The sequence below is a fragment of the Myxine glutinosa genome, chromosome 10 (assembly GCF_964187855.1).
Source record: "Myxine glutinosa chromosome 10, kmMyxGlut1.1, whole genome shotgun sequence".
Lineage (NCBI taxonomy): Eukaryota > Metazoa > Chordata > Myxini > Myxiniformes > Myxinidae > Myxine > Myxine glutinosa.
In genome coordinates this window covers 55061227-55085796 of record NC_136270.1, presented here as the reverse complement: position 1 = coordinate 55085796, position 24570 = coordinate 55061227, and the positions used below count along the sequence as shown (strand labels likewise).

The 24570-nt window shown below is 43.1% G+C and overlaps 1 protein-coding gene across 2 annotated transcripts in view; it reads right to left on the bottom strand.

Annotated features, from left to right (window-relative positions):
* LOC137434567 (uncharacterized) overlaps positions 1-24570 on the bottom strand; it is a 50095-nt gene that overhangs the window by 8743 nt on the left and 16782 nt on the right. For both annotated transcript variants that reach the window (XM_068127715.2, XM_068127714.2), the window contains 4 exons: positions 18172-19580; positions 15505-18018; positions 4143-4773; positions 125-363 (listed from right to left, as the gene is read on the bottom strand). In XM_068127715.2, the coding sequence (XP_067983816.2) occupies positions 125-363; positions 4143-4773; positions 15505-18018; positions 18172-19563 (4776 nt within the window). In that variant the 5' untranslated portion in view covers positions 19564-19580. The remainder of the gene's footprint in view (positions 1-124; positions 364-4142; positions 4774-15504; positions 18019-18171; positions 19581-24570) is intronic.

Sequence of the window (24570 nt, the reverse complement as noted above, 5' to 3'; positions counted from 1 at the left end):
AGTGGCTTTTGTTTATTCAAATTACTACAGTACTCAAACATGCTCGAGAAAAGCCAGGAAAATATATTCCAGCAGAATACCAAAGTAGGAAACTTTTCATTTTTGGTCTATACACCGATCTCACCTGCATGGGAGTTTCCCAAGATGCGATGGCAGCGAGAAGAGCATCTAGAGTGACTCTGCTCGGCTCACTGCGACTGTCGTCGTTTGCGCTCAGTACATAGTGAGCGGCTCGCACTCGATGGAAGAACCTCGTATCAACTCGGCCTGGACCACCATGCCCCGGCACGTATGCCAGGTCCAAGTAGGAGACGGGTGCTGGAGATCCTCTGGCGGTACAGTTTCCACCTGGTGATTTCAACCCTGTAACAAAGTCTCATGTTGAGTTATGTGGTTGGGAGTATGAAGCAGATGAAAAATGGCATGTTTGCATTTTTGACGTGTATCAATCGCTAAACGTTATTTTTCAAACTTTTTGGACATACTACAAAAATATTGGCACCCTTGCACTTTTTTCAAATAATGCACCATTTCTTCCACAAAATTGTTGAAATTAAGTAATCCTTTGGTTTCCACATTTGTATTTCTTTGGTTTGCAGTGGAGAAAAACAAAAAAAGCTGAAAAATTACTAAATCTTAGCTTATTCCACACAGGAATCATCCTAAAATGGGCCGGACAATATTATTGGCACCTTTTAGAAGTTGTTAGAAATAATAAGTTTTCAAACAGGTGATTCCTTTACTTTGGAATTGAACTCACCTGTGGTGAGTTGCAGGTGCCGGCGATATAAAAATCATTCATTCAACCAGTTTGAATAGAGAAAAGGAGTCATTCTGCTGTTTTGTGTCACTCTGTGTACCGCAAAGAGCATGGAGAAAATAAAGAAAACCAGAGAATTGTCTGAGGAGGTCAGGCACAAGATTATAGCCAAGCATGGACAATCTCAAGGCTACAAGTCTATCTCCGGAGACCTTGATGTTCCTGTGTCCACCATACGCAATGTTAGCAGGAAGTTTAAGGCCCATGGCACTGTAGCCAACCTCCCTGGACGTGGCCACAAGAGAAAACTTGATTGAATATTGCAGCGAAGGATTGTTCGAATGGTGGAGAAAGCACCTCGATCAACTACCAAACAGATTCAAGCTGACCTTCAAACACAAGGTACGACAGTTTCAACTCGCACTATCCGTCACCAACTCAATGAACAGGAATTCTATGGTAGGTGACCTAGGAGGACCCCACTGCTGAGAAAGCCTGACTGGAGTTTTCCAAAACACACCTGAACAAGGCAAAATCTTTCTGGGAGAATGTCCTGTGGGCAGATGAGATCAAATTAGATCTTTTTGGGAAAGCACATCATCTCTATGTTTACAGAAAACAAAATGAAACCTTCAAAGAAAAGAACACCTTCCCTACAGTCAAACATTGAGGAGGTTCAGTGATGTTTTGGGGTTGCTGTGTTGCTTCTGGCACTGGGTACATTGAATGTGTCCATGGCATCATGAAATCACGAGATTACCAAGGCATTTTGGAGTGCAATGTTCAATCTAGTGTCAGAAAGCTGGGTCTCCGTCGAAGGTCATGGGTCTTGCAGCAGGACAATGACCCCAAACACACTTCAAAAAGCACCCAGGAATGGTTCAAGACGGAATGCTGGACTGTTCTGAAGTGGCCAGCAATGAGTCCAGATCGAAATCCCATTGAACACCTGTGTGGAGATCTGAAAACAGCAGTTGGGAGAAGGCACCCATCAAAACTGGGAGAACTGGAGCAGTTTGCACAAGAAGAGTGGGACAAACTGCCAGTAGAGAGATGTAGGAACCTCATTCATGGCTGGAGGAAGCGCTTGACTGCAGTTATTTTGTCCAAAGTCTGTGCTAACAAATATTAAGTCTCGGGCATAAATAATTTTGTCAATTCCATTTCTTTTTATTTTCTGATTTAAAAGGATTTATTAAGTTCTGAATCAAAAACAAAGGTTCTGTAATATTAACAGTGAAATAAAGAATTGTGGAGACAAAATACTTTTTTCAATTTCAATTTCTTTTAGAGCAAATTGTGTTATTTGAAAAAAAGTGGAAGGGTGCCAATATTTTTGGCCATGACTGTATATACAGTCACGTGAAAACGTAAGTACACCCCATGTAAAGTTTTGACTTTTTCAACATATTTCAACATACAGCTATTTGATCTTCATTTCAACAATATTGATAGATAAAGGTGATATAATATAACAAATATCATGAAACATTTACATTTTGTAGTCCATTGTATAATTTAAATGAACATAAATGCAAATTTCACATGTGGAAAAAGTAAGTACACCCTTGGCTCTAATAGTTGGTATTGCCCCCTTTGGCAGAAACAACCTCACGTAGGCGTTTCTTATAACTGTCTAAGTCTCTGACATCGACTGGGAGAAATTTTTGCCCACTCCTCCATGCAGAATTCTTTCAGCTGTGCGATGTTTGAGTCATTGATGATGATGTCATGATGATGAATGATGTCATTGTCATGTTGCAAGGTCCACCTTCGGTTGAGCTTCAACTTTCCGACAGACGGCCTCACATCATCCTCAAGCACCCTCTGGTACAATGAAGAATTCATAGTGGATTCCATGATGGTGAGCTGCCCAGGCCCTGATGCAGCAAAGCTGCCCCAAACCATAATATTCCCACCACAATGCTTTACAGTTGGTATCAGGTTCTTGTGGTCAAATGCTGTCTTTGGTTTTCGCCAAACATGTCTTCTGGTACTGTGGCCAAATAGCTCTACCTTTGACTCATCTGTCCAGAGCACATTGTTCCAGAAGTGCTTGTCTTTGCCTAGGTGTTCATTGGCAAACTTTAGTCTTGCCCTGATGTTATTTCTGGACAGCAAAGGTTTCCTCCTGGCACACCTCCCATGTAGATCAAATTTGTGCAGCCTCTTTCTAATGGTAGACTCGTGCACTTTGACATCAACAGTGGCAAGAGCTACCTGTAGGTCCCGTGATGACATTCTGGGGTTCTTAGAGACTTCTTTCAGCATCTTGTGGTCTGCTCTCAGGCTGAACTTGCTGGGGCAGCTTGGCTTGAACAATTTGGCAGTTGTTTGGAATCTTCTCCACTTGTAGATGATCTTCCGGACAGTCGAATGATTGATTTCAAATTGTTTGGAGATCTTTTTAAATCCCTTCCCAGACTTGTAGGCATCGATAACCTTCTTTCTGAAGGTCTCGGAGAGCTCTTTTGATCTAGGCATGGTGACGCCGCACACTTCAACAACAAAGAGCAAACCAAACTAAATGTCTGAGGTTTAAATAAGACAGGTTCCTCCAAGATCCTCTTTAACGATGTTCTAATCATTTGCACCTGAGCTGGTGCACCTGATTCTAATGTTAGGTATTTGAGGTAGTGATAAATGTAGGGGTGTACTTACTTTTTCCACATGCAAAATTTGCATTTATGTTTATTTAAATTATACAATGGACTACAAAATGTAAATGAATGAATATGAATATGAATGATCGTTTTAAGGCCATTTTCCCCGCTAGAGCAGGGGTTAGCCTTGCGGGTCCCATGACAATCATGGTTCCCTGTTTGAGGCAATGTTTTTATGGCCGGATGCCCTTCCTAACGCCAACCCTTGGTCGCCTCTTACGATGCGCAGGGATACGGTGTACCTATTCTAAATCGGGGTACACACCGTGATCATTCATCCCAGCAAGCTGGTACTCAATTTGCCGACCTCGGAAGGATGACAGGCTGAGTCAACCCCCCTGGCGTTAATTCAGCGATCGACCGGGATTCGAACCCAGGATCCTGGGATCCCAAACCGGCACCCTAACCGCTAAGCCAAGCAACACCAGCCAACACCAGGTAAATGTTTCATGATATTTGTTATATTATATCACCTTTATCTATCAATATTGTTGAAATGAAGATCAAATAGCTGTATGTTTAAATATGTTGAAAAAGTCAAAACTTTACATGGGGTGTACTTACTTTTTCACGTGGCTGTATATATTTTAACATCCACATATTGTTGTTTCAACCTTTTGGTCACTATTGATTATTTAGCTTAACCACCCCCTCAAAATAAAAGGACTTAAAGGAAAGAGAAGGCAACAGTGCAAAAACAAAAATGTTATACTGCTTGCCCTTTTTCGATGGTGTCGGTGTCCGTGCTTGTCCACTGCTCTTTCTCCCAGAATTATCTTTTTTTCCTGAAGTAATTTTGGGTGTAGCCTTTCCAGAAGGGTGTGCTGCAGCTGCCTGGTTCTTATTCGCTCTTCCAGGCCCTTCCACTTTGGATTTCTTATGCATATCTCGTCCACTTGCTGCCATGCCCGCCCTCCCAGGCTCCGCCATGCCAACCTTCGGGTCCGGAGGAGCTGGCGGACGGTCAAAAAGGTGACCGACGAACGGGGTACCTGGTTGCCTGTCCTCTGGTTGCATCATCTCAGCGGGACGGTCTCGAAGTTGAGAAAAGCAGGTGTCACTTTCCATCTTATTCTGGCCAATGACGGCCCGGAAAGGCGAATAGTTTGCAGGACTTTCCGAATTAGGGTTCGTGCAAATGCTGTGCCCATCAGTGCCGCAAACAGTCGTGACAGCAACACTATTCATAGGACCAGTAGGAAACAAGTGGCCTTTGCAGTCCAAGCTCCCCGAGGACTGCTCGTCGAGCCGAGGAGACGTGAGCTGGTCTGGAGATGCCGAAAGAGGCCGTGACGAGTCATCCTTGCTGCCCGAGGCTTGCTCCATGGAGACCGACAGGGATTCGTCGACCTGCAATGTCGGATGAAATACTTCAAGAATTGCACCAGGAATATAGAATGTTCAAGGGTTGACAACACAATAACATAATGTGAACCATTTAGAAGGAAGGTTCACATTTTTAATATATTCAATAAGACAAAGTGTTTGCTTAGCGATTCGGGTGCCGGCTTGGGATCCTCGGATCCTGGGTTCGAATCCCGGTCGATCGCTGAAATAACGCCAGGGGGGTTGACTCAGCCTGCCATCCTTCCAAGGTCGGCAAATTGAGTACCAGCTTGCTGGTAATTCCCTGTGTGTCGCAAGACAGGGTTGGGCAGGAAGCGCATCCGGCCCTAAAACATTGCTTCAAAAAGGGGACCACGGTGCCCCAAAAAGGCCAACCCCTGCTCTGCGGGGAAAAATGGCCTCTAAAGGTGGTTCAAGACAAAGTAACAAAAGACTTAATCCAATCCGATTTATTTAAAATGTGAACATTCCACTCTGTGTTAAAGAGATGTTGGTTCTGCCCAAGCGGATTATAGTTCAGGGGCATGCAGGGAGGAGGTTTTGTTATTCCTCAGCCAGCAGTAGTTATGGCAGGAATTTGGGAATTTCTTCCATGGTTCCGGTGATAGCAAAGCTCTCCTGCTCTTTGTGAAGGTCACCGTAGGTTCTTTAACCTATGTCGGCAAATGGAGCACTATTTTAACATCCATCCGAGGGATGGCACACACAATGATGAATCACCGTGCCTGTGAAACACCAGGATGACAGTTTGTAAATGGGTCGGGATTCAAACTCAGGATAGACGGCTTAGAGGAGAGTGGTTGTACCTGCAGAGTGTCGACCATCTTGTCAGGCCAAAAATACAATAATACTTTATTAAAACTAGAACGACACTCAGAAGAGCGCATCCCTCCGCCAGGCTGGACAGTTTACGTTTTGTATCTGGATCCGGATCTGGACCTGAAACAAAATATAATCCCCTTGTTCATGTCACCAACTGAACTCATCCACCTAGTTTTATCATAAACCATCCACAACTTTGAGATTTCCTGCTATGTCGTTTTTGGTCCCATCTCTCAATAGTGAAGAATCCCTTTTAAAATTCTCAGATCCAGATTCGGATCTTCACCAAAATTGAATAGATTCTTCGTTGTCGCACACCCAACCTCTCAACCAAGTTTTGTCCAAAACCTTTTGAGGTACCCTGCTATATGTCGTTTTTGGCCCCATCTCTCAATAGTGAAGAATCCCTTTTAAAATTCTCAGATCCAGATTCGGATCTTCACCAAAATTGAATAGATGCTTCGTTGTCGCACACCCAATCTCTCAACCAAGCTTTGTCCAAAACCTTTTGAGATACCCTGCTATATGTCGTTTTTGGCTCCATCTCTCAATAGTGAAGAATCACTTTTAAAATTCTCAGATTCGGATTCGCATCTTCACCAAAATCGAATCAATTCTTGCTTCGCACACACACAACCTCTCCACCAAATTTCATCCGATTCTGTGCACAACTTTGAGATATCCTGTTCACAGACAAACAGGTGACAACATAACCTTCGACCATCTTTGATGGTGGAGGTAATAAACTCTCCACAGGTTGGAGTGAACTACAGAATCACAGTGAGAGCAAACAAGTGTAAACAAGTCAAGTGAATCCACTTGGATTCCGCCCAGGTTGGCACATGGAAATTATTATTCATATGGTACTTTCCATGGTGAAGTAGTTCGCAGCAGAACCGGCAGCATAATGATGTAGCATAATTATCATCTCGGGTCAAGATTTGAAATTATGCCATGGTTTTTGTAAAATTGCTACTAGTATTCACATTATGTACTTTTCACGAAATGTATTCACATTATGTACTAGCGAGCGGCCGCGTACCAGCCAAAGGGGTAGCCCATGGTTAGCCTAAATATAGATTTGATGACGTCATGTTTACACATCTGAGCGACAGAAACTGTTTACACATCTGAGCGACAGAAACTGTCGACACTGTTGGAGCTTCACTTTTGGAGAGACAGAAATTCCCAGGCAAACGCTATAACGCACCAGGTTTACAACCTGTGCGTTAATAATGACAACATGGTGTGTAAGCCTCACTTGGTACAAGTGTAAGGAAAGTGAAGAATATGACAAAACAAATAAACCGTCAGGGTTAGTGCTCTGTGTCCCAAAAGGTAGCGATGACGTATGCACAGGAAGTCCGACACGTGCACAGGAAGTCACGGAGAGCATTGTCTGCTTTGTGATTCTTTTGTGAATGTAGATTCTTCCACACACAAGGTATTTTATGATAGTTACAACTCCTCCATACCCTCTCATTCACTACGTCGATAAACATATCATTTTTACCTCCATCACCAAAGGTGGACAATGGTTTTCGCCCCTGTGTGTGTTTGTCTGTGAACAGGATATCTCAAAAAGTTGTGGACAGATTATGATAAATCTTGGAGGACAGGTTGGCTTTGTGACAAAGACGCATTGATTCGATTTTAGTGAAGATCAAAATCCGGATATGAGGGTTATTTTTATTTCAACGTGATTCTTCAGCATCGAGAGACGAAACCAAAAACGATACAGAGCAGGATGTCGCACAAACTCGCGGACAAATAATGACAAAACTTGGTGGACGAGTTGGCGAGGTGACGAGAACAAGCCGATTAGATTTTGGTTCAGCTCCAGATAGAGATCCGACCCATCAGTGAGACACAAAACATAAACTGTTCATCTGGCGGAGGTATACGCTCCACCGTTAGTGACGTTATAGTTTACAAACAAGATTTCCTTCAATTTTAATTCATTTTCACCTGGTGTTTTACTGATCTTGATTATCATATTTTACTCTGCTCGTAATATTACACATTATATCATAATACTACACATTATATCATAATACTACACATTATATCAAAATACTACACATTACATCATAATACTAAACATCATATCAAAATACTACACATTATATCATAATACTACACATTATATCACAATACTCCACATTATATCATAATATAATTAAAAAAAAATAACCACCTTTAGAGGCCATTTTTCCCCGCAAGCGGGGGTTGGCCTTTTTCGGGAACCGTGGTTGTTCTTGTTTTTTGGTCCCCTTTTTGAAGCAATGTTTTACGGCCGGATGCCCTTCCTGACGCCAACCATTTTTGCCACCTTTAGCGACAAATAGGGAATTACCAGTGAACTGGTACTCAATTAGCCGACCTCGGAAGGATGACAGGCTGAGTCAACCCCCCTGGCGTTAATTCAGCGATCGACCGGGATTCGAACCCAGGATCCTGGGATCCTAAGCCGGCACCCTAGCCGCTAGCCCAACACCAGGGATTAAACATCATATCAAAATACTACACATTATATCATAATACTACATTATATCATAATACTATACATTATATCAAAATACTACACATTACATCATAATACTAAACATCATATCAAAATACTACACATTATATCATAATACTAAACATCATATCAAAATACTACACATTATATCATAATACTACACATTATATCACAATACTCCACATTATATCATAATACTAAACATCATATCAAAATACTACACATTATATCATAATACTACACATTATATCACAATACTCCACATTATATCATAATACTAAACATCATATCAAAATACGACACATTATATCATAATACTAAACATCATATCATAATACTATACATTATATCAAAATACTACACATTATATCATAATACTAAACATCATATCAAAATACTACACATCATATCAAAATACTACACATTATATCATAATACTATACATTATATCAAAATACTACACATTACATCATAATACTAAACATCATATCAAAATACTACACATTATATCATAATACTAAACATCATATCAAAATACTACACATTATATCATAATACTACACATTATATCACAATACTCCACATTATATCATCTATCTATAATTCCATTAATCTCTGTGTGTATGTGTGTATGTGTGTTTGTATGTGTGTTTGTATGTGTGTTTGTATGTGTGTATGTTTGTCTGTGACCACTGTTTCTCGACAACTACCGGTCCGATATACTTGAAACTTGCCAGGTATATTGCTGGGGACCCGAGGATGTGCCTTTTCAAGGTTTGAAATTAATCGGACAAGTACTTACCGAGCTATGGCGATTTCTTTACCAAACACCGCAAGCCGTTCGCTTTGGACCAAACCATTTCATGTAAATAGAGGGGGGGGGTTCTGTGGTCGTTGCGAATGGACCAAACCATTCATGTAAATAGAGGGGGGGGGTTCTGTGGTCGTTACTGCCACGTGGTTTCAAAGTTTTTTTTTGTTGTTGTTGTTTGCACGCATGTTTTTTTGCACCCACGTACGGGCACGCCCTAGGATGTTTACACACACACACCCCTACACAAATTTTTTTTTTTTTTTTTTTGGCAAGGAACGGGCACCCACGTACGGGCACGTCCTAGCTTATATATAGTACGGGCATGCCCTAGTCTATCTATAATTCCACTAATCTCTGTGTGTGTGTGTGTGTGTGTGTGTGTGTGTGTGTGTGTGTGTGTCTGTGTGTGTGTGTGTTTGTCTGTGACCGCTGTTTCTCGACAACCACGGGTCCGATATACTTTAAACTTGCCAGGTATATTGCTGGGGACCCGAGGATGTGCCTTTTCAAGGTTTCATATTAATCGGACAAGTACTTACCGAGCTATGGCGATTTAGCCGTTCGCCGTTCGCTTTGGCGTTGCGAATGGACCAAACCATTGCATGTAAATAGAGGGGGGGGGTTCTGTGGTCGTTGCGAATGGACCAAACCATTCATGTAAATAGAGGGGGGGGGGGGGGGTTCTGTGGTCGTTACTGCCACGTGGTTTCAAAGTTTTTTTTTGTTGTTGTTGTTTGCACGCATGTTTTTTTGCACCCACGTACGGGCACGCCCTAGGATGTTTACACACACACACCCCTACACAAATTTTTTTTTTTTTTTTTTTTTGGCAAGGAACGGGCACCCACGTACGGGCACGTCCTAGCTTATATATAGTACGGGCATGCCCTAGTCTATCTATAATTCCACTAATCTCTGTATGTCTGTGACCGCTGTTTCTCGACAACCACGGGTCCGATATACTTTAAACTTGCCAGGTATATTGCTGGGGACCCGAGGATGTGCCTTTTCAAGGTTTCATATTAATCGGAGAAGTAGTTACCGAGCTATGTCCAAAAAACGATTCAACCAATCAGAGAGCAGCGAGCTATCACGTGTGCCGAACGTGGCGAACAGACTCTGCCTCGGACGGCACATTTGAGAGCGTATTCATTTATTTCACGTTGGCAAACTATGTTGGCGTTAAACTATGTTTTAAAACTAATTAAAACTAATTTGCGATTCTTTCGCTTTCCTGCGCGTTTGTGCACGCTATGGCGATTTCTTTACCAAACTCCGCAAGCCGTTCGCTTTGGACCAAACCATTTCATGTAAATAGAGGGGGGGGATTGTCACCGTACTCGCAAGCCGTTCGCTTTGGACCAAACCATTTCATGTAAATAGAGGGGGGGGGGGGGATTGTCACCGTACTCGCAAGCCGTTCGCTTTGGACCAAACCATTTCATGTAAATAGAGGGGGGGGGATATAATTTTAGATATATATATAGTACGGGCATGCCCTAGTAATACTAAACATCATATCAAAATACTACACATTATATCATAATACTACACATTATATCACAATACTCCACATTATATCATAATACTAAACATCATATCAAAATACTACACATTATATCATAATACTAAACATCATATCAAAATACTACATATTATATCACAATACTCCACATTATATCATAATACTAAACATCATATCAAAATACTACACATTATATCATAATACTAAACATCATATCATAATACTATACATTATATCACAATACTCCACATTATATCATAATACTATACATTATATCAAAATACTACACATTATATCATAATACTAAACATCATATCAAAATACTACACATTATATCATAATACTACACATTATATCACAATACTCCACATTATATCATAATACTAAACATCATATCAAAATACTACACATTATATCATAATACTAAACATCATATCAAAATACTACACATTATATCAAAATACTACACATTATATCATAATACTATACATTATATCAAAATACTACACATTACATCATAATACTAAACATCATATCAAAATACTACACATTATATCATAATACTACACATTATATCACAATACTCCACATTATATCATAATACTACACATTATATCAAAATACTACACATTATATCATAATACTACACATTATATCAAAATACTACACATTATATCATAATACTACACATTATATCACATTCCACACAATATATCATAATACTACACATTATATATCATAATACAACAACAACAACAACAGGCATTTTAAGGCCATTTTCCCTGCTAGAACGGGGGATAGCCTTGCGGTCCCCATGACAATCTTCTCCATTTTGCCCTATTTTCTGCATCTCTCCTTGTTTTGTTAACCCCCTTGCCCGCATTTCTTCTTCGACCATCTTTAGCCAAGTCTTTCTCGGTCTTCCCCGTCCTCTACTTCCTTCTACATTCATTTCCATCACTCTTCACAACCAGTCACTTTCATCCTTCCTCAACACATGACAAAACCATCTCAACCTGTACCTCTTCACAGCATCCATCGCAGGCTCTATTCCCATCATCTTTCACAATTCATCATTTGTCTTCCTCTCTCTCAACGATACTCCGCACATCCACAGAACCATTCGCATTTCCAGCCTTCGTTGCTGATCTACATTCATTACCCATGTCTCGCTCCCATAAATCATAACACTTCTCACACATGCAGCATACACCTTTCCCTTCAGCCTCAACGACACTCCCCTCCTCGTCAGCACGCCACTCGGTTCCCGAAACTTCTTCCATGCACATCTCACTCCAGCAACCGTTGCCGAGTCTGATCCACCTTCTCCATTCAGCATGTCTCCGAGGTAGCAAAATGTTTTCACACCTTCCAGCTTCACACCATCTCCAAGATCCAACTCAACATTTCCTCCATCTGAAGCTCCCTCTGTGCACACCTTACATTTGAATGTAGGTGCCACACTGGTTAATGACCCTCTCAAACCACTACATTTTTGATGAACCCACTCAGCGCACATTGTACATTGAATGGAATTCACTCCGACACCCTTCCTGCACACACCACATGGCCACTTCCCAGTTCTTTCCACCTCACCACATGCTTTACCACTTGCCATCACCTTCGTTTTTCCGATATTCACCTTCAGACCCTTTGTCTCCATACATTCCTTCCACTTGTTCATCTTCTCCTTCAGTCCATCCATACTTTCTGCAATCAACACCAGATCATCTGCATACAACAACTCCCACGGTAAACCCTCCTTTACGTTCTGAGCCAGCACCTCCATCACAGCCACAAATAGTAGTGGACTTAGTACCGACCCCTGAAGCACTCCCACCTTCACCTCAAACTCACCACTGTTCCCGTCCTTCGTCCTTACAGCTGTGCGCGCTCTTTTGTACATTGCCATCACTACTCTGATCAACCATTCCTCCACTCCTATCTTCCTCAATGCCCATGTCACTACTTCACGTGGAACCCTATCGAATGCATTCTCAAGATCAACAAACCCAAGAAACAACTTCTTCCTCTTCTCCATGAACTTCTCCTGCAACTGCCTCACAATAAAAAGTGCATCTGTCGTTCCTCTTCCTGGCATAAATCCAAACTGCATTTCGTCAATCTTCACTTTCTTCCTTATCCTCCTCTCCAACACCCTTTCCAATACCTTCATTCCATGCTCCAATAACTTTATCGCTCGATACGAGCAACAGTCCAGAGGGTCACCTTTCCCCTTGTATAGAGGGACGAGGGTACTCAGTTCCCAATCCACTGGAATGCGACCTTCTTTCACCACCAGATTGCAGATCTCTGTCATTCTCTTCACACCCCAATTTCCCGCTGCCTTCAACATATCTCCCACAACTCCCGTCGGCCCTCCCGCTTTTCTACTCTTCATTGCTTTTATCGCTTCCTCAACTTCCTTCTCGGTTATCTTCTCTGCTGGTCCTAAAACTGGGTTACCCTCGATGTTGCCATCCCATTCATTCTCTGCATTCAACAGCATTTCCATACATCTCTTCCATCTTCCTTTAATTCCATCTGGGTCCACAACGATTTGTCCCACTTCATCCTTCAAGCAACTCACCCCCATCACATCACACCTCTCTTTCGCTATCTGCTTTGCCATCCTGAATACCGCTCTCTGACCCTCTTCCAAATTCAAGCGTTCTCCGAACATTTTCCGACATGCCTCCTGCGCCTTTGCTACCTCTTTCTTTGCAACCTTCTTGGCTGCCTTATAACTTTCATGCTCTTCCTTTTCTGACCCCCGTACCCTTCGCCTTCTGCCACTCCTTGAACTTCTTCCTCTTCTCGTCAATCTTCTTTCCAACTTCATCATCCCATCACCATGTTTCCCAGTGCCTCGTTCTTTTGTCCATCCTTTTGTCCTTTTGTCCTTATACATACCTCACCAACGGCTCCCAACAGACTTTCTTTCATTGACATCCAACCACTTTCAAGCTCAACCACATCATCCTCGACCATACTCAGCCTCTCTTTTAATGCCTCCCTCACTGTCACCTCTTTCAACCTCCACACCTTCATTCTCGGTTGGTACTTCACCCGCCGAGCTCTCCTCGCACCTTTCAACCTTATGTCGCAGACAACCAAGTGGTGCTGTGAAACAGCCTCTTCCCCCGGGATCACCTTTGTGTCCCGGAGGTGCCCCCTATCTCGCCTACGCACCATCAGGTAGTCAACGGTTGTCGTAGACCCACCTGACGTGTATGTAACAAGCTTATTATCCTCTTTCTGGAACTGAGTATTACAAATCAACAAATCAGCTCCATCAGCAAACTCCAAAATCCTTTCACCTTCTCCATTTCTCACACCATATCCATAACCCCCATGAACTCCCTCAAAACCATCCATACTCCTTCCCACATGTCCATTTAGGTCTCCTCCTACCACAACAACTTCCTTATCTTTCACGTTTTCCATCAGCTTCTCTATCGCACACCATAATTTGTCCTTCTCTTCATCGCTCCGACCAACCTGCGGAGCATATCCCGAGATGACGTTCACCAAGAGCTTTCCAATCATCATTTTCACAATCATCAACCTTTCACTCACTCTAGTCACACTCACCACACTGTCTACAAACTTCTCAGAAAACAGGACACCAACACCAAGCACGCCTTCTGGGCACCCTTGCCACACAAACTTGTATTTCTGTCCCTGCCTACCCCTCACCATTCTCACACCACTTCCCTTCCATCTTGTCTCCTGCACACAACATATGTCCACTCTTCTTCTGACCAATACTTCCACCACTTCTCCTGATCTCCCTGTCATTGTCCCTACATTCCATGTCCCAAATCTCAGAAACCGATCTCCACGTCGGGGATCAGACGTTTCGTCGTCATAAATGGAGTGATTTCCACCCTTGCTTCGATCGGGTTCCCCACCTTGAGTTTTGACGAGAGGGAGTGGGGTCGCCCACGGGGTACTTCGGGCTGTACCCTGCCCATATGTAGTTGTAATTGTCACGGTTCTCTTTTTGAGGCAATGTTTTTATGGCCGGATGCCCTTCCTGACGCCAACCCTTTTAGTCGCCTCTTACGACACGCAGGGATACGGTGTACCTATTCTGAAACCGGGGTACACACCGGGTCTTATGATTATGACAAGATTATGGTCCGGTAGTATTATGACTATATATCATAATACTACACATTATATCATAATACTACACAATATATCATCATACTACACATTATATCAAAATACTACACATTATATCATAATACTACACAATATATCATAATACTACACATTATATCAAAATACTACACAATATATCACAATACTACATATTATATATCATAATACTACACATTATATATCATAATACTAAACATTATATCATAATACTAAACATTATATCATAATACTCCACATTATATCATAATACTACACATTGTATATCATAATACTACACAATATATCATAATACTACACAATATATCATAATACTACACAATATATCATAATACTACACAATATATCATAATACTACACAATATATCATAATACTACACATTATATCAAAATACTACACATTATATCATAATACTACACAATATATCATAATACTACTCATTATATCAAAATACTACACAATCTATAATAATACTACACATTATATCATAATACCACACATTATATCAAAATACTACCCATTATATCATAATACTACACAATATATCGAAATACTACACATTATATCATAATACCACATATTATATCAAAATACTACTCATTATATCATAATACTACACAATATATCATAATACTACACAATATATCATAATACTACACATTATATCAAAATACTACACATTATATCATAATACTACACAATATATCATAATATGACTCATTATATCAAAATACTACACAATCTATCATAATACTACACATTATATCATAATACCACACATTATATCAAAAAGTAACTTGATTTATGAGAGTCTGTGCCTTTACCCGACAGCAAGTGTTGTTGTTTTTTGTTTTTTTACACAAGTTGTAGAAATAATTTACCTCAGTTGAGTGAGGTGAGCTCGTGTCACGAGGCAGTGAGGGCAACACATCGTCCATTGTTCCCGCTGTGGGCTCATTCAGGACGGAGCTGGTCGCTAGGGATCCGGTGGATGCCGACGCTGCTCCGGTATCATCCGAGGGAACGTCCAAAACACCGATTCCTGAGGGTGTGCTCCTGCTGCTGTTGCCATTGAAAGGAGGTACCTTCGTTGGAACACGAGCCCATTGTGAGGTCAGGTGATTTGAAGACGGGCAACCTTGTGGTGACTGCGGAGATGTCAACGGTGGTGGCGATGTAGGAAGAGATAATGCGCTGGTGTCTGTAGTGCCGTATGAAAACGCTTTTCCTTCCGTGGGCGAAAGGTTGTAGGGAGTGTGTCCGGCACTCGATGGTGGTGTCCCGACAAAAGGATCCAGCTCCGTTACCCCATCAGCAATGCCCGCACCATAACCCGACCATGGAGTGGCCATGGATTGACATATTTCGATTGGTTTCAGGTCAAAGGTTACACTCAAGTCTGTTGAAGGAGCTCGAACCCTTTGTGCACCTCCAGACGTCGTGCAAGTGGAGAAACCTCTGTCCTTTGTGCTTGCACCTTCACCTACAGCGGGCACGTTTGGTGCCATAATACGAGCGTTGGTGGGAGGATTACTTGGTTGAACTTTTGAAAATGAAAATTGTGCATCACCTGTTGAAATTTCTACTTTGTCTTTTTCTGCCGTAGAGTTATAATATCCTGTGAGTTGTTGTTCCAGCGGTGCTTGTGGTACATTTGGCCGGAGCAATGATCCGGTCATACAACTGTCCTCCTGGCCCACACACACTGTACGCGGGTGACTAAACTCGATGTGTGATGGACTACGTCCATCAGGGGCTGCTCGGAGATCAAGTGGAGGGGAAATGGCTGTGGGCAAACCCCAAGCTCGAATTTCAGGCCTAAGCTCAGCAGAAGACAACCGTGCACCACTCAGTAAACTTTCTTCTACATCCCATTGCTCTAAAGGTGTCGGCTGTGATGTTATCCCACCTTCCACTATACGAGCTTCCACTCCAGAGCCACCAGGCATTGCATTTTTGACAAATCCTGAAAACGAGGGTGTTATAGAAGAAATCTGTTTAACCTCTGCATGCCCACCCATAAGATTTTTCATAATTGAAGAATCATGAGAAGGGAGAGATTCATTCGATATTTCTGATTGACCTGGAATTTCACCTGTTGCATGATGACCAGCCTTAGTGCTTCTCGGAATGTGTTGAAGCCGAGAATGGTCCAAAAGTCTCTGAGCATTGATGCTGCTGGCGTGCATTCCACTTTGCTTGCCCATCATTCCAGGTGAACCTACCATTTCATTGCTGTAGCTCAAGATTGCCGGTTCATGATCAAAAAGGGACGACTCCAAGTCTCCCTCAGCATCTGTAGAAGTGATTCCCTCATCAGGAGAAAGCAGAGAGCCCCCACCAGCACCAACAGCATCATCTTCTGATGATGCAGGTGTTCCACTTGCATCATCAGGACTAGGAAGAACTTTTGGCACAAAGCGCTCTTCAGAGATTAATATATCATTGGGACCACGACCAAAAGACGTCTGCAATTCGCGATGCCTCAGCGCTTCAAAGTCTTCACTCAGATCAACTGGTGGAGAAAGTGGACCCGGCCCACGACTGCTTCCCCTCGGGGGAACCTTGGTACCTCCGGTTGCCCCTCGGCCTCGGTTGGTTGTGTTTTTTGCTGGATTTCTTGGTGTGCATAGGTCTGCGGTCTCCTTTTTTGGAGTAGGCTGTCCCTTGGGGCGACCAGAAACTTTGCGGCTATCTACGGAGGATTCAGCCTTAGCAGGCTTTACTTTTCCACCTCTGGGTCCGATCGAAGGTTTTTCCTCTGAAGTAACTTTACTTCCTGCCTTTCCAGCCTTTGGACCATCATTTCGCCGAATCTCACGACCTGCTTTTGCCAATACATTTTTGTGTTCTCCAGCTTTATCTCCACGGTCTTGACTACTTCCCTTGTTTCTTGCCACACCAGCTTTTGCCACCGACACATTCTTTTTTGCCGCTGAAGTTGTCTTGGGTTCTGGCTCTGAAAACTGGCTTACTTTAGCTAATGGCTGCCTAAGCCACTCAAGATGACGCAAATTGTCTAAAGCATCAATAATACATTCTTGTGATGCAGCTCCTGGAAATAAAATGCGTACAATTCTTCCACCTGGTTCAGATGGATGCCAGGCAAGCAAAACAGCTACAGATTCACTGCTTTGTACCGATGTGCAATTGTCTGCAGCGGAGCAGAGCACGTACATCTCCAAACGTCCAACGCCCAACTTGTGATAAAACACGAGTGGAGACTGTGGTGGCCGGCTCGTGAAAGGAAGAGGTTTGGTGCCGAGGCAAGCGAGAAGGGCCAGGGTCTCCGCAGCATCAGAGCAAGCCCCACAACCAGACACGGTCTTCTCTCCAAAACGTGCGTCGAAAAACACAACTCCCAGTTCTGGAGACACCAGGAGGTTGGTGGGAATCTGGAAAAGCAAATGTGATCACTTTCAGGCCTCAAAATCATATCACCCTTAACAGAGAGTCAAATGTGGTAATTAAGTGAACAAAGTTTGTAGAAGATCAACTGAATAAATACTGTAGCGTCACAATGTTAAACAAACAAACAAAATACTCACCTGTCCTTTCTTGCTATTTCCTGACTGTTCATCTTCAACCAAAGTTGCTGCAACTTCTCTTTCCGCCATCTTCCTTCGTAAGAAAGAGTTCACCCCAGGAAGGCTATCAGGACCTGGCTGCGTGACGAGCAAGGCATCTAGTCGATCCAGGTGGCGTGCTAAGTTCCAGAACGCAGGCCGGACATCAGCACCCCCGTCCGCCAGCAACGTGAACCCAGGCACAGCCAGCAAGGCAGAGTCTCCACGTCCCGCCGGGAAGACGTAGCAGCAAGGCTGTACAATGCGCAGGAATCCTCTACAGGCTGGAGGCTCAAGGAGAGAGAATGGAGACATGGATGATGACCTATTGTGGAGCCCCTGATTTCTACCCAGCGGTGCGATAGAACTACCATTACTAATTGCCAATACAGGTACATCTCCTCTACCACCTGTATTGTAGTTTGGCGCCTCAATGCCAACGTTCCTCCTCTGAGCAATATGGCTGGTTTCCATCAAGTTATTGGTAGATTCTGCTGCCTCAATGACATTTCCCAGAATTCTCTCTGCAGGAGCTAGGCCATACTGTCCAGTTCTGTTCCTCTCTGTGGTTGCTACATTGCTCTCTCCAGTATTTCTCACCACGACAGCAGAGTCAGTTGTTACTTTGCTTCTGTCAAAAGTAGGGTCACTCTGTTTGAATTGTGTAAGCAACTCATTAGCCGGGTCTACATAACGAATCTCACCACAAACCTCAGGGTTTGGGTAGCTGGGTCTCATTATACTGCCAGCTCCAGCAACTGGGTAGTTCTGCCCAATTCCCCCAACTACTTTAGTAGTAGGATAGCTTTGTACCATGCCACTGTTGACTCCAGCAAGTTGGTCATGCGCTTCCATCGCATGACCAACCCTTGAAGTGGGGTAACCTTGTTCTGATTTGTTGCAAACATCATTAGCAGGGTAGTAGTTTCCTGTGTTGCCACTACTTACATCAGCATTTGCAGAACTTTGTCCAAGTTTACCACCACCCAAATTTAGTGAGTAGTTGTATCCCATTGGGTTCCCAACAACATTGGTGTCATAGCTTTTTGTCCCCATAGCTGTTTCACCACCACTCTCCACAAGTAAAGCCATGTGATGTTCCATTGCACCCCAACCACTTCCGTGCACCGTATTAGGGGAAAACCCACTTGAAATATTAGGTGATTTATTTGTAAAACAACCGCCACCCATAATGCCCTTGCTGGTAGTTGTGCCATGACTGGTTCGACCGACAGCTTCCATTCTGCCAGCACTGTCCTCAACAGCTGTCCTGACACTATTGTCCACGGCACCCACACGAGTCCCAACTGCAGGAGTTCCATGTGCCTCGACGTTGATGTCAAAACCAGCAGGAGTGTTGCTGTTCCTCTCCATAGGGAAGCAGAAGGTGCCTTGGGTTTGATGGTATAGATGGCAGAAAGAGGTGGAAGCAAATTTAGGGAGAGATGGGTTGATGGGAAATAAGACGGAGGGATATGTTAGACGTGCACAAAAGGTGAGAATTCAGAGTAGTGAGCAAGGAGTGTGAAAATACAAGCAAACAAGTACAGATACATTCAAAGTACACCGCCCCATGCCAAATAAATAACATCCTCCAGCGCGCGACATTGCCGGGGCACCTTCAGCGCCCGGCGATGCTGCCGTACAGCACATAAAGATGGTATTCGGAGGGAGAGGTGTATAATAATTTCTTGATTAGTTGCATCATTAAAATAAATAAATAACAATCATAAAATAATTTCTTAATCAATTGGCTAATGGCATCCCTAAACTGCCAGTGTTTCATCCAAAGCTGTAACTTTTTGAAAATGAAATAAATGTCATTAATTGAAAAACAAAAATGTTTTTTAAAATTAATCTATAAATAATCGATTTGTTGATTAATCAATAAATCAAAATTATCCTTTATAGCCACATCACCGTCACTGTCATCTCCAAATATTAGCTTCGTAGCTCAAAAGGTGCCCGAGATATTGCCCAGATTTTTAGCTCTTTCACGAGCCTCGGTGTTGTATCCAAAAAAAAAAAGATTAATAATGAAAATAACTACAAAATAATCATAAAATAATTAAATAATTTATCAATTGGCTAATAGAATACCTAAACCACCACCGTTTCATCCGAATCGAACTAAAAATTTTTTTTTTAAGCAAGTCATTAATCAAATAATTTATTGATTAATCAATAAATAATTAATTGACGAATTGATTAATCAATAAATCAAAAATATCCTTTACAGCCAAATCACTTGGTGCTTGTTATGTCCAAATATCAGCTTCCCAACTCAAAAGGTGCCTGAGATAGTGCCCAGAAGAGAAAGGAAATGTATAAGTACTTAATTAATCGATAATAATTAAATAACTAATAAATTAATTGATTAATCAAAAAACAAAAAAATCCCGCTTTTCCCAAAGCACGTGATCACTATTGTGCCCAAATTTCAGCTTCTTAGCTCAAAGGATGGCTGAGATATCGCCCGGACAAAAAACAAGAAAACAAACAAACAACCAGATTGAAAACTGAGTACTCCCTTTCAGCATGCATCATTGCCGAGCCCCCTTCGGTGCCCGGCAATGACGTCATGCAGCACCTGGCGATGGCATAGGAAAGGAGTGGTGTACAACAAACAATTAGAGCAAGCATACTGCTTTACCAGGGAGCGATCAAGATTCACCGGACGAGCTTGCACATATAATCATATGTAAAAGAAGATGAGGAGGCATTATTGTACTTTTACACAAATTATAACATTTGTATACAATAGAAAAGTCAACACAATTAATGAGATTTGAACGTGGGATCACATGGTCATTGCATCATCATCACATCATCAGGTGGGAATGCTCGACAGGCGGGCCCATGCAAACATAGACTGGTGCAAGACGAGGGCGAGACGTCTGGTGGTCTGGACACACAAACTTGAAAGGTTGGGAGAGAGGAGAGATACGAGGAGGAGGGAAAGTACAAGTGAAGTTTGTCAAAGGGCGAGATGAAAGCGTTTTTGTGAAAAGGCCCCTTTGATATCTCAGCTTTTAATGTGCACATTAGGACAGGAGCTTCATCGTCTGCACAAATCAACCAAAACGGCTGCACCAGCACAAGGGCGAATTACAGGAACACTACTCCAGGGCTCCGCTCTCTTGGAATGTCGAATGCCACCAAATTGAACCTCTGAGCTAACTGTGAACACCTGGCGTTAGCAATTCAACATCTGTTCCCGCAGAAGATCCACACCACAGGTATGCTACTGCTGCTGCACGTACCCCCGGAATCTGCCGACCAGCCATAAATGACTGCCACGGGTTTCACAACCATGGAAAGGCAAGAATGACGCCATCATCGCACCGTACCCTGCAAGGCGAGGATGGCGGTGCTGCCGAATCAGTCTCGTGGCAAGAAATACACCTTGGGGGTTTTTTTGCCATCGGCGTCCTCGCGGATTTTGTTCCAGGTTACCGAGTAACTCGACTACCCTCCAAGAGGCTCTGACGGACAATTTATATCCGGATCGGGAATCAACTTCAAACTACATCGAGCAAAGGTACGTGCCACGTGCACCATCTCGCCAGACAATAATTACCTGGGATCCAGAAAATTTAAATTCCAACCTTTTACACAAGGGCAAGATCAAGATCATTAGTGGGGCTAAAAAACAAAACAAGAAAATGTCAGTGATTCTTGTAAAAACAAGCAAACGTGGAAATTTAAACTTCCATCCCTCCTATTCCGTTACCAAACTCATTTCCCTCGTCTCAATTTTCTTTTCCCTCAATGTCCCCTCCCTCTTTTGTTTTGTTTTCCACATGAGCGAGGCTCATGGAAAAGTAAGGTTAGATTGACAATTGGGTAGCGGGGCAACAATTGGGTAGCCGGGCAACAATTGGGTAGCCGGGCAACAATTTAGTAGCGGGGCAACAATTGGGTAGCGGGGCAACAATTGGGTAGCCGGGCAACAATTGGGTAGCCGGGCAACAATTGGGTAGCCGGGCAACAATTGGGTAGCTGGGCAACAATTGAGTAGCGGGGCAACAATTGGGTAGCCGGGCAACAATTGGGTAGCCGGGCAACAATTGGGTAGCCGGGCAACAATTGGGTAGCGGGGCAACAATTGGGTAGCCGGGCAACAATTGGGTAGCCGGGCAACAATTGGGTAGCGGGGCAACAATTGGGTAGCCGGGCAACAATTGGGTAGCGGGGCAACAATTGGGTAGTGGGGCAACAATTGGGTAGCCGGGCAACAATTGGGCACAACCGGCAGGAAAGGGGGAGAGAAGGGGAGAGTAGGAGAGAGAAAAGAGGAGGAAACACTGTAACAGCAAGTAAGAGGTTTGGCTTAGGAAGGGTTAATGTGGGAATAAAGGTCTTCTGTCTCTTGTCGAGTGTTATCACTTCCTCTTTGAAGCTTTGGAGGGAAGAGTGATAAAGAACAGCCTCTTCCTCTGTGTTCTGTTACGGACCAGTATATTCATTTAATTGTGCTTGGAAATAGGTTACATTTCCTGTTTAATTTCCTGTTAAGTCACAACAACAACAACAACAACAAAACGGGAGTGAAAAGAAAACTGCAATTTTAGAATGGAAGAAGGTGATAAGGACGATGAGGAGAGGAAGACGTCGACACGCTCTGTTTCGAGGGGTGCACATCCTTTTAAACCGACATATACACAGTGAAAGAGGAATTGGGGCCTTCTGTCGCTGAACCGGTGGAGGTATTTACCTTCCCACAACAATGGGAGATTCAGCTTCTCGTATATACTGTCTTCAGGAAGTATTCACACCCCTTGACTGGTTTCCCCTTTTGTTGTGTTACAGCCTGAATTTAAAATGGGTTAAATTGGGATTTTTTGTTTCGATTTTTTTTAAATAGCCACAAGCGGACTCCAATCAAGTTGCAGACATCTCGAGGATGATCAAAGGAAACTGGATGCACCTGAACTCAATTTGGAGTGTCATCGCAAAGGGGTTGAATACTTATCGACTCAAAACATTTCAGTTTTTCATTTTTAATTAGTTTGTAACAATTTCTAAAAACAAATTCTACTTTTATTTATGTGTCGATCTGTGACAAAACATCTCAATTTAATCCATTTTAAGTTCAGGCTGCAACAACATAATGTGAAACAAGTGAAGGGGTGTGAATATTTCTGAAGGCCTTGTACATACCCATGGAGGTATTCATACCCATGGAGGTATTCATACCCATGTAGGTATTCATACCCATGGAGGTATTCATACCCATGTAGGTATTCATACCCATGGAGGTATTCATACCCATGGAGGTATTCATACCCATGTAGGTATTCATACTCGTGTACATACCCATCCATGGAGCTTATTCGTCCCTCAAACCTCTCCAGACCTTAAACCACCTCATCTATTTTTTTACCTTTGATTCCCTTCTTTCCTCCTTATCCATGGTGCAGCTTTGCCGGCTGACTCGGGTTCTCCTTCATGCTTTGGTGATTAATATTCTGAGAAATGGATGAAAGTGACTGACCTGCCTGTATCGGCTTCACCATTTGTGCGCACCGTCTGGACTTGGACTTCAAAACGGGTCTCACCGCCGCCCCTTCTCACATTAAACCCCAACGGGTTATAAATGGGTGAACTGCTCGATTAAACTTGGGCATGTATGTTCACGTGTTGCTCCACCCATGGCAATTTTGGACTTATTTAATTTGGCAATTCTTAGGAAAGTCATTAATTGGTACATTTAATTAATAGTATTGTGCTTTAGGTCGACATTAGGGATTGAATGAATTAATGAATGATCATTTTAAGGCCATTTTCCCCGCTAGAGCGGGGGTTAGCCTTGCGGGCCCCATGACAATCATGGTTCCCTGTTTGAGGCAATGTTTTTATGGCCGGATGCCCTTCCTGACGCCAACCCTTAGTCGCCTCTTACAATGCGCAGGGATACGGTGTACCTATTCCAAATTGGGGTACACACCGGGATCATTCATGCATGGCAAGCTGGTACTCAATTTGCCGACCTCGGAAGGATGACAGGCTGAGTCAACCCCCCTGGCGTTAATTCAGCGATTGACCTGGATTCGAACTCAGGATCCTGGGATCCAAAGCCGGCACCCTAACCGCTAAGCCAACACCAGCTTCAACCGCAAAGCCAACACCAGGCTCAACCGCAAAGCCAACACCAGGCTCAACCGCAAAGCCAACACCAGGCTCAACCGCTAAGCCAACACCGGGCTCAACCGCAAAGCCAACACCGGGCTCAACCGCAAAGCCAACACCGGGCTCAACCGCAAAGCCAACACCGGGCTCAACCGCAAAGCCAACACCGGGCTCAACCGCAAAGCCAACACCGGGCTCAACCGCAAAGCCAACACCGGGCTCAACCGCAAAGCCAACACCGGGCTCAAC